The 11433-nt window shown below is 46.5% G+C and overlaps 1 protein-coding gene across 1 annotated transcript; it reads left to right on the top strand.

Annotated features, from left to right (window-relative positions):
• Positions 1-4707: 4707 nt before the first annotated feature.
• LOC133762063 (akirin-2-like) lies at positions 4708-5645 on the top strand. Its single transcript, XM_062195160.1, has one exon. The coding sequence runs from the start codon at positions 4708-4710 to the stop codon at positions 5149-5151; it is 444 nt and encodes a 147-aa protein (XP_062051144.1). The 3' UTR covers positions 5152-5645.
• The last annotated feature ends 5788 nt before the right edge of the window (positions 5646-11433 follow it).

Here is an 11433-nt window from a genome sequence, read left to right as displayed (position 1 = left end):
GAAAGCCTCTCACTACCACAGAAATCTCTCTTTCAAAGGGTTGGCATGGCCGCGACGCCGGAAGGCCCTGTGGGACCCAAGTGCGGACCCCTTTCCTAGCGGGGATGTGGGAAGAATGGCACAACAGGCCACTTACGTCCCTCTGAGGTTCCGAAGAGCAGGCACTGCCCACAGTTCGCACAAAGCACCGTGACATCGCATGAGCGAGGGTGACGCCAGCGAGGCGGCCTTCAGCCCTCCGTCTCTCCTCAGAACCCCCACGAGTACAACGCGCATGCTTGGCGCTTGCTTGCCGCCGCAGAGCTGGGGCGGCCTCTTCACAAGACACGAATCTTTTTCAAGAGAACTGAAAACACATGTTTTCAAAGGCAGGAATGACCGTGTTGCTGAACAGGAGGCGGGGAACACTGCAACGGATTGATCCCAGGTTATCTCCATTTTGCCAACTACTCTTAAAATCATACCAAGGATTGAACCAAAGAAACGCACCGCTAATGTGTTTTTGCAGCCGTACAAAACATAGCAGAGGGACCACACTATAATCGAATTGCTTTGGGTTTGGGTTTTAAATGACTTAGAAGTAGGGAACAATCTCTGTGTGAAAGAATCAAGCAAGGGTGTGTCTTGTTGTATACAAGATTGCTGGTTACCGCAGAAATTTCTAGTATGTCTAGGCATGAAGTACCTGAAAATCAGCTGTTCTTTATATAGCACCATGTTGCTTCCCTTCTCAGTAAGCTCTACCATATCTAATTCCCTCTCTTTGAAGGATACTCTTAGTAACATCTAGAAGGTTCACTTCATGGAGCAACACCTAAATATTAATGTGTTGAAGCAATGTTTGTAAACCGGGGAGGTCCAGGGCCCTGTGATAATGTGTGCATGTGTGCGTCTCTAAGTGCTTCTGTTGTTGACCATGCCTCTCCTGTAAAAGCCTCTGCTCATCCTGGAGAAGAGAGACTTGGCTTTTCCTCACACTCTGTGGCTTGGGCTCCTGACACTGCTTCACAGACAGCGAGTGCTCACCAATGGCCTGCTCCTGCCAACTCAGCCTGCCGATGTCTCAGCCAATCCACACTGAGGAGGGGAAGCAGGGGACCCACTCAGCGACTCCATGAGGCACTCACAAGGCCATCTCAGACTCACAGTCAGGCATCTCAAGAGCAGGCCTGGAACAACTGCATACCTTGTTCCCAATGCAGACCTAGATAGTAGGAGAGGATAGACTTTCTTGTGGTCCCTGAGTCCTCTCCCCTACCTCCTCCTCTGTGCTGTCGCTGCCATGGTTGGGCTCCTGGGGTGGTCCTTATGCCTACATTCCAGCTGGAAATTGCGCCCTATATCTTCCTAACTCCTGAGCATAGACTGTCCTCCTGCACCCCTAGTGGATCCCTAAGTGCTGTTCTTCAGTAATGACCTGCACCTGCTTGTCTGGGCCGCTCAACTGAGTGCTCCTGACTGTGACTCGGGCTTCTGGCCACCTGAGCCCTCTAAGTGTAAATGATTTTTCTGGTTTTGACTTCCTTTTTTGCATAGATTTGTATTTCCAAGTGCCTGGTACATAGGAGAGGTACGTGTATAACAAATACGGGGACAGTGAATAAATTGAATGACTGACGCTAGTATTATTCCCATTGGCATCACCTCTTGTGCAGAGGGTCTGCAGCTCTCCAGAACCAATTATGTCCCAATGGGTACCTTATGTGCCTAGCAACAGCATCTCCTGACACTTGTCTTCCCTACCAGACACAAAGCTACAGATACATCAATGCCCCAGACTTTTCCAGAGCATGGCCTGATCCAGTGGGGAGAAGTCTGGGTCTTTCAGAAGTACTGTCCAGTCATGAAGACAGCCACACCACTGCTGAGCCCCCAGCTGTGGCAAATAGGATAAGTCCAGAGACAGAAGGAGCCCCCATCGGCTGGTTCACTCTCCAAATGGTCACAATTTCTAGGACTGGACCAGGCCAAAGCCTGGGAGCTGAGAACTTAATCCAGGTCTCCCACCTGAGTGGTAGGGACATAAGCCACCACCACTGCCTCCCAGGGTGCCTGTTTGCTAGCAGCTGGAATCCATGAGGAACCAGAGCCAGGAAACCCAGGCACCTTGTAAAGGGACACAGGCATCTTAACAACTACATTGAGTGCCTGCCCAAGAACCTGGGCTGGTAGTCCCCGGGGCACACGAACACAGGTGCTATGATCCTTGTGGCTGTGCTAGAAAGAAAACCTGGGTAATGTGCTGCAAGCTGAAATTTACTCCAAATACAAAACCACAAAACCAGTGCCACCCAGTCTGTTCATCTATCTGGGGCCCCAACAAAATACCAGTTAACTTAAAGCCATCTTTTAGCTGAGTAAGGCAGGTGGTAGGAGTCAGAGGACAGGCAAACTGGGGAGTGCCTTAAAAAGCAGAATTGGCAGAATGTGATGTCTTGGTGGTGGGGAGTTCAGAAAGAAACCAGAATCTAGGAGGTATTTTTTGTCTTCTTAGTGCAGTTTGATGGTGCATGGTGGTGCCTGCAACATAGGTTAGGAATAGAGGCAAGGAGCACGTTTGGACAGAGAAGGAGTGGAGCTGATGAATTATTTCTGTATGTGCTGAGAAATACAAAGATAATTAACACATGCTCTGCCCAAAAACACACTTACAATATTGCATACAGGTTTGAAAACCTCGTAGGCCTAGAGGAATTTCCATTTACCCAAAGTTTGATTATGTTCTGTTCACAGGATCAGCCAAATATATCATTGAATGCACAATATTATGCACATTTTCAAACTCACATGTGGACACGGTTATCCCCCCTCTAGCTGGGCCCATACTTCTGGCCAGGGCAGTCCTGGAGCCAGAGGCCCATCTGCCTTCCAGATTCCCACTCATCTTCCCAGGAGGCTTCCAGGAGACCGGGCTGTGGGGAGGGAATGCCTGCCAGGCAGGCCCCAGGTGTGGAAGGCAGGCACAGACGCGGTCTGAGCCTCACCCAGGAGGGGTCCAGCCAGCTGGGCCCTGCTCAGAGGGATTTTGGATTGAAACCAAAAATGTGATTTAAAGCAGGACATTTCTGGAATGAAGGAACCACAAGATCTAACATGAGAGCCATGCATGGGATGCTTCACTAATGTTAGAAACATGCATAGGGTACTTTCCTAAGATTGTAGTTGGCTGACAGTGGCAGCACAGAAATATTCGAACAAGACTAGGGAGGGACAGTTCCCATCATCTGTCCCTAGAAGGACATCGCAGGCAGTGGCAAAAAAAAATTACCGGACCCCCTTGCCTGGCAATAGCTTATGCACTCCAGTAGCCAGTTTGCCAGTGAGTCACACTCACTTTTCTCCCATCGTCCTTTCTCCTGCTTTCCCATCCCAGCCTCACAGAAAGCCCAGGTGAAATCCATTCCTACAGTTCCTGTGATCCAGGACCTGAGGCCTTTTGAATATGCGATCCGCAGGCGCCCCCATGGTGTATGGTATCTTTTCAGTGCAGTGGATCCAAAGGGTCTGCCTTGGAGTTTCTGGAAACTAGGATTGCCAGCACCCAAAAATATAGGCCCCCAGTTAAATCTGAATTTTAAATAAACAATAATTGCTTTGCAAGGTATGCCCCATGCAATATATGTGCACATACATACACTAAAAGATTATTTGTTGTCAACGTAAAGTTCAAACTTAACTGAGTATCCTGTGTTTTATCCAACAACAGTATGTAGGGACCCAAATTGTTTGGATTTTGGTGGCCTGAGGGCTTAAAAAATTCCCTACATTGTGCACAGGAGAGGAGAAAGATAAATTATTGATAAACAAAATGGGGCAGGGGGGAGCAGGTGTGTAGCCCAGCAATTTAAACACCTCTGGAGACCCCATATCCCAAATTAGAGTGGCTGGGTTCAGGTCCCAGCTCTTTTTTGCTCCAGTTTCCTGGTAATGCCGTCCCTGGAAGGCAGCTGTGATAAGTCAAGTAGCTGAGTCTCTGCCAGTCACATGGGAAGCCTGGATTGAGTTCCTGGCTCCCGGCTAAAGTAGCAATGCTTGCAATGGCCCAGCCTCTGCCTTTGCAAGCATTTAGGGGTGTGAACCAACAGATGGGATCCAGCTCTCTCTCTCTCTGGTTCCCACTCAAATAAAAAGAAATATAATTTAAATGTAAGTTTATAAAGAACTCTGAATCCATCTTCACTCAAACCCCTGCCCCAATCTGACCAACTCTGAGAAGCACCCCGACTCCATCCTTGTCCTCAGCCCTAAGTCACTAGGCCACACATTGGCTTCATAATTAGCTGTTACAAACTGAACTGTGGCTCCCTCTGCCCCCCGCAAAATATCCTATGTTGAAGTTCTTTTTTTTAAGATTTATTTATTTGCTTAAAAGGCAGAGTTACAGTGAGGTAGCGGTCGAGAGAGAGAAAGAAAGAGAGTCTTCCATATGCTGGTTCACTCACCAGATGGCCACAACGGCAGGAGCCAGGAGCTTCTTCTGGGTCTCCTATGCGGGTGCAGGGGCTCAAGCACTTGGGCCATCTTCTACTTTCCCAGGCCATAGCAGAGAGCTGGATAGGAAGTGGAGCAGCCAAGATTTGAACTGCTATGCCACTGACCCAGCCCCTGTTGAAGTTCTAATACCCAGTGTGACTATATTTGGAGACAGGGCCTTTAAAGAAGTCCTTAACGTTAGATGAGTTCATAACCAGGGGGCCCTAACCTCATATGACAGGTGTTCCTACAAGAAGAGGAGACAGCACCCAGGATGTGAGCACCTCCCGCCTCACCACAGAACAAATCTTGTACAACATAAAACAGGAGTATAAATGCATGCAGAAGAGAAGACATTTAGAAACTAATTTCCAACAGACAGATCCATGTTGTAGTTCTGATGCACAACCACATGCATTTCTCCTCAGTGGACCAGGCTCACCAGGGACATCACCTGCAACATCCTCACCATTAAAAAAAGAACAGCCCTTATTTACCCTACGGCAGGTTGGAATGATCTGTGAACGTTTGTTGAAAGAATGTGAAGAGAAAGTACGAGAAGAGTATGAAGAAATATTGAACACAAAACTTGCAGAACAATATGATGCATTTGTGAAGTTTACCCATGATCAAATAATGCGACGATATGGAGAACAGCCTGCTAGTTATGTTTCATGAATCACGTTTTCTGCATTTGTGGGCTGCCTTGTTCCTTGTGGAGTTGTTGCAGGAGGTCCCAATTAAGACATGCAGCAATGCCAATAACCCCCTGTGAATACAGGTTATTTCAAGCTTTCGTCAGTGGCAACTCTTAGGCAGCAGCAGCTGGTTTTGGAAATTTCCCTGATGTCAGTACCACCTGGATGTGGACTTAGGCTACCTGTATTAATACCAGTGGCCTCATTTTGTTGTATCCTTACAATTTGGCTTCTTATGTGTTTGAAAAGGATTAAAGCTGGTGTTCTAGAACATGCCCTTTGCTGGTTGTGTAAATAAAACTGTAGAATGACACTTCAGATGAAGTTAGTGTGATTTTAATTGTGCACTACAACCAAGCTGTAACCAGTTATTAATAATTTAGAATGTAATCCCAGGACAATATTAAGCAAATAGCCTACAATGCTTCCTATGACATAGTGGAAGAGGAGGGCATTTCTGTATTCCAGGACTTCTTGGGGTTTCAGAATGGGTTTATATGATTTTTTTTGGTAGTTTTATTTATTCTATCGGTCTTTTTAACAAATGTTTATTGCTACATTTGCCCTCCCCCCCCCCCCAGTGTATCATTGTTTTATTGCCCTTGTAGTACTGGAATTTAGTTGGAAGAATAAAACATTTACTTCTGTTAAAAAAAAAAAATGCCATGTGAGAATTCGACAAGAAAGCCGTCATCTGCAAGCCAAGGTGAGAAGCCTCAGGAGAAACCCAAGCTGCCAACACCTTGATCTAGGCTCTCAAGCCTCCAGAACTGGGGGGAAAGGGGTAGGATTTCTATTGTTTATGCCACCCAATCTGTAGTATTTTGTTATGGTTGCCCTAGAGAGTTAATATATTAATTTTCATATATGCTTCTCTCCTCTGCCACATTGCTTAGCTTCATAGCTGAAATTTAGCCATAGTCTTTTTTTTTTTTTTTTTTTTTTGTGACAGGCAGAGTGGATAGTGAGAGAGAGAGACGGAGAGAAAGGTCTTCCTTTTTGCCGTTGGTTCACCCTCCAATGGCCGCTGCGGCCGGCGCACTGTGCTGATCCGAAGCCAGGAGCCAGGTGCTTCTCCTGGTCTCCCATGCGGGTGCAGGGCCCAAGAATTGGGCCATCCTCCACTGCCTTCCCGGGCCACAGCAGAGAGCTTAGCCTAGTCTTTTAAGGTGTACTCCATCAGATCTATAGGTGAGCCTGGGGACATAGATCCATCTGAAACTCAAATCTGATTGAGCCACTTCACTTAGAGCTTTTAGACAATTCCTTGCTTGGACGTGTGCACCGTCTGTGACTTGCTTCAGTGCTGTCCTGGAGCTGGTTCACACAGACGGGAGGAGCAGTAGCACACGCACCTCCTCCAAGCTGCATTCAGAACCTCCATATCAGTAGCATGAACCTAGCCAAGGTGGGGGTGCTGACCCCACGGCAATCAGCAAACCCTGCAAATCAAGCCCTTTCCCTGTTTAACTGGAGAACTGGTTGTTGTTGAACATTTACCAGCACACAATTGCCTCCATCAGTTAGGGTATGAGTACATCTAGCTACAAGAAACAGAAAATGCAGCTGGTGATAAATAAACCAATAATTCTCAAAATGTGGTCTTGGAATAGAAGCAGTAATAGCTTAAAACTTGTTTAAAAAGCAAATTCTTTTGGGACAGGCTTCTGGCCCAACAGTTAAAACAGTTGTATGACATACCAAGTACCTGGGTGATACCCAGCTCTTGGTCCTTACTCCAATTTCCTGCTAATGCAAGCAGCTGTGAAACCTGAAGTAACTGGGTTCCTGCCACTCATGTGGGGGACCTGGACTGAGGGCACTTGTGGAGTGAACCAACACATGAGAGCATGTTCCCTCTCCTTCTTCCCCCTCCCCGTCCCGGTCCCTCTCCCTCTCTTCCTCTCTCTCCTCTGTGTGTTTGTGTGCCTTGTGAATATATGTATATATGAGTTTATATATAAATATATTTATTTGTATATATAAGCTCTCTCTATATATATAAACTCTCTAGAGCTACTGAATCAGAAACTCGGAGATTGTACCCAACAACCTGTGTTTAAACAAGCAAACCAGCTTTTCTGATACCCACTAAAAATTGAGAACTACTGAATTAACCCCTTTGCTCTCAAACTTTAATGTTCTTAGCATCAGCTGAGAATTTTGTTAACATGCCAATTTTGATTCCTGAGGTCCAGGGTCGGGTCTGACATTTTTGCATGTTAACAAGCTTCCCAGTGATGCCAACACTGATAAATCACCAAACAACTTTTTGAGTAGCAAGGTCTTAAACCACAAAGAATTTATAATTTATTAAACATGAAGAGTAGGACTGGTTCAGTGACTGATACACTGTCTTTCCATCTATGCCAGTGGAGTGCTCATACATTTTAACCTGCTAGGATCATGGTGGGCTATCGCTGATTGTGACATTTGCTAATTTCCATGGTATAAATATCCACAATAGTTTATTTCAACCTGTCAATGTGATGCCAACTGACCTGCAAAATTCCTGAAAATTTCACAGTCAGATCTCACAAGCCAATATGACCTGGCTTCAGTTAAACACTGAATATAAAGCTATGATCCCAGAGTGAGGGGAAGGTTAACACTGCTGAGCAGACCAAGCTCTGAGCCCAGGAGTCCTGAGCTTTTTTTTTGTTTGGTAGGTTGTTGTTGTTGTTGTTGTTGTTTTACAGCAGAGTGGATAGTGAGAGAGAGAGAGAGACAGAGAGAAAGGTCTTCCTTTTTCGTTGGTTCACCCCCCAATGGCCACTGCGGCCACTGCACCGCGCTGATCTGAAGCCAGGAGCCAAGTGCCTCCCCTGGTCTCCCATGCCAGTGCAGGGCCCAAGCACTTGGGCCATCCTCCATTGCACTCCTAGGCCACAGCAGAGAGCTGGACTGGAAGAGGAGCAACCGGGACAGAATCCGGCGCCCCAACCGGAACTAGAACCTGGGATGCCGGCACCACAGGCAGAGGATTAGCCTATTGAGCCGCAGCGCCGGCCAGTCCTGAGCTTTGAAGACTCATGGCAAGTGAATAATATTTTGTTAAAGCTCTATGGGTTACCAGCAAGCCTTGTTACGGCCTTAAATTATCCCAGACATGTGATGGCCCTCTCTTGTTTGGAAAGACTAGGTTTCTATATGAGGGGGAGAGATGAAAAAAATAAAATAAAAACCTAAGGACAATGGTTACAGTTCATAAATTAACTCACTAACTGAAAACATGGATCTGGGTACATATAATGCTCTGGGCACAAGACAGCTAGAATCCCTTCCTCTAGCATGCTTACCATCTAAAAGGACTGCACTCCAGCTGAAAAAATGAAATACTGTGGAAGCACCATAATGTCAAGAAACTGTCAGATATACAGAGGACAAGAATGTGCACTCCAGGAAGATGGGAGTTTTGTCTATTTTGCTCATAGCTTTATCCCCAGCACGTCCCACTGCCTGGCACAGAATTCTACCAGGGCTCTGTAGAGTAGAGTGGAGGTGGGCCACTCTTCTCTGTGCCTTCACAGCTCAGGGCTCGCTTCAGATGAGAGCCCAGAGAACTGGGAGATATGCACCAGAATGAACAGGCAAGGATTTGTTAAAAGTGTGTTCCCAGAGGAAGCCCTGGATCAAGAAATTGTGTTGCTGCCCTATGAGTTTCAGCAATTAGTTCAGAAAGAAATCCCATCAAAGTTATAGTAAGACCTAAATAGGAGAGAAATTCAGGAGTAAGAAAGGCCAGATCACAGAAGAGAGCTCTGAGTTCCCGTATTTCTTGGTACTCGCCCTAATTCACAAGAAATCAGCTAGCAGCAAAAGAGAGCCATTTGGCCCTCTGTGTGATTTCTGCCATGGTTTTGACTGCTTCCTATGCATAGGCTCCTTTCCCTTTCATGTTTATCTGTTTCCCCTACTAGTCTTATGAGTTAACCCAACTTTGTGTTGTGTCATCACCTTATGCAATTTAAACTAAGGAAAGGAAAAAGAGAGGGCAGGAATTTATTCCCTAATAGAAGACTCTGTTAACAAGAGCATCTCCATCCACTCCATCAGAGAGGATGGGGAAAAGAACTTCTGTAAATCAGGATCCCCTGAATCAGTCATAATTTTAAGTCTTCCCTCTTGTTTCAAAACTAGTTTAGGCTTAGGTTCAAAACTGCTGTGGACTGAATTGTGTCCCTCCCTTCAAGTTCCTGTGGGGAAACTCTAACCTTTGATGCAATGGTTTTGGAAACAGAGTCTTTGGGAGATGATTAACACTAGACAAGGACATCAGAGGAGAACCCCCTTGATGAGAGCGGTGGTCTTAATAGAAGAGGACATGGAGACACCCCTTTCTCCATGTGTATGCGCCAAGAAAAGGTCAGTAAAGACAGAGCTAGAAGGAGGCTTTATGCGAGCCAAGAAAAGAGCCCTTACTAAAACCCAACCATGCTGATCCTAATCTTGAACTTAAAGTTCCCAGAAGTACGAGAAAATGAGTTTCTGATATTTAAGCCACACAGCCTATCTTAATTTGTTATAGTAGCCTAAGCAGACTAATACAAAAACTGTGTGAGTCACACACAAGGCAAAAATCTTTGAGAAAGTAGGACTTGGACCTCTTTCCTCCACCAGGCGTCAGATATGCCCGGCTCATGCGAATACCTGGCTGCAAAGCACTGAGGATGCCATCATTTCCTCTTCCCTGCAGAACTGGGGAGCAACAAGAAAGTTAGGTGCACCCCACTCCTCCCCACACCACACCAGTCTAGGGGAATAACTACAAATTACATTGTTCTTATTCTGTGCTCATCCTCTCTTAACGGAACTTCAGTCCCTTCCAAATGCGTCATCTGCCTCTTCAGAACTATTTCTGGTTGTTCCTAGAGAATAACTTGAACCTGTTTTCTCTTTCCAGAAAGTTCCCTGTGTTGACTTGCGGGTGAGATTTCTGCTTCTGGTGAAACCATGGCACTATGAATGCTTCTTATGCCTTCCACAGCCTTTCCCTTCCCCCACCTTGCTGCCGAGGCTGCCATTCTGCAGATACCAGAACTGGGAAAGTTTGCCTACCTGGTCGTCTGAGCTGCAGCATAGGCCACAGGCTTTCTCAGCATCATCCTACATCCAGCCTGCTGCCCTAAGCAAGGCTTATGTCTTTCAAAACGAAAAAAGATTTTTATGTATTTCTTTGAAAGACAAAGTTTATAAGCCGGTGCCGCGGCTCAATAGGCTAATCCTCCGCCTTGCGGCGCCGGCACACAGGGTTCTAGTCCTGGTCGGCGCACCGATTCTGTCCTGGTTGCCCCTCTTCCAGGCCAGCTCTCTGCTGTGGCCCGGGAGTGCAGTGGAGGATGGCCCAAGTGCTTGGGCCCTGCACTGGCATGGGAGACTAGGGGAGGCACCTGGCTCCTGCCATCAGATCAGCGTGGTGCGCCGGCCGCAGCGCGCTGGCCGCGGTGGCCATTGGAGGGTGAACCAACGGCAAAAAGGAAGACCTTTCTCTCTGTCTCTCTCTCTCACTGTCCACTCTGCTTGTCAAAAAAAAAAAAAAAAAGACAAAGTTTACAGAAAGAGAGGTCGTCCATCACTTCCCAAATGGCTGCAATGGCCGGTGCTGGGCCAGGCTGGACCAAGGAGCATGGAGCTTCCTCCATGTCTCCCACATAGGTACAGGAGCCCAAGCACTTGGGCCATCTTCCTCTACTTTCCCAGGCACATTAGCAGGGAGCTGAATTGGAAGTGGAGCAGACCGGCTCAAGCCAGTGCCCACACGGGATGCTGGCATTGCTAGCAACACCTTTAGCGGTTCTTTCTTCCAAAACTGCTTGATCTTTCCAATACATAGTATTTGATGGGTCATCTCACCTAGCCTCCATGTAAGGCAAACCATACTTAAGTTAGGTAAACATGGTTTGAGCCCAGTTGACTTCCTTTCTACTAAGAAAATACAGAAAGAAAGGCTTAGGGAGGGGAGAATCTGATCTGCAGAAGTCAAAGAAGAGAACTTCCTTGGAAAACAAGTAAATTCAAAAAGGAAGCAAAGGGACTACTTCTAAAATGTTAAAAGAAAGACCTCTGAAAATTCACTCTTTCATAAAAGTAACAACAATGCTGGCAAAATGCTTCAAAATCCAAAATTCTGAGTGTTAGCCAAAGGTTTACAATATCCCAGGATGATTTAATTTTTAAAAAAATTCTGACATGAGGGGCCAGTGCTGTGGCTCAGCAAGTTAAAGTCGCAGCCTGTGGCACCAGCATCCCATATGGATGCTGG

The sequence above is a fragment of the Lepus europaeus genome, chromosome 6 (genome assembly GCF_033115175.1).
Source record: "Lepus europaeus isolate LE1 chromosome 6, mLepTim1.pri, whole genome shotgun sequence".
Lineage (NCBI taxonomy): Eukaryota > Metazoa > Chordata > Mammalia > Lagomorpha > Leporidae > Lepus > Lepus europaeus.
Note: the sequence above shows the minus strand (reverse complement) of the source record. Positions and strands in the feature narration are given on the sequence as shown.

What these genes read in the sequence shown, in the direction of transcription:
- LOC133762063 (XM_062195160.1), top strand. Translation starts at nt 4,708, where the DNA reads ATGACAGGTGTTCCTACAAGAAGAGGAGACAGCACCCAGGATGTGAGC.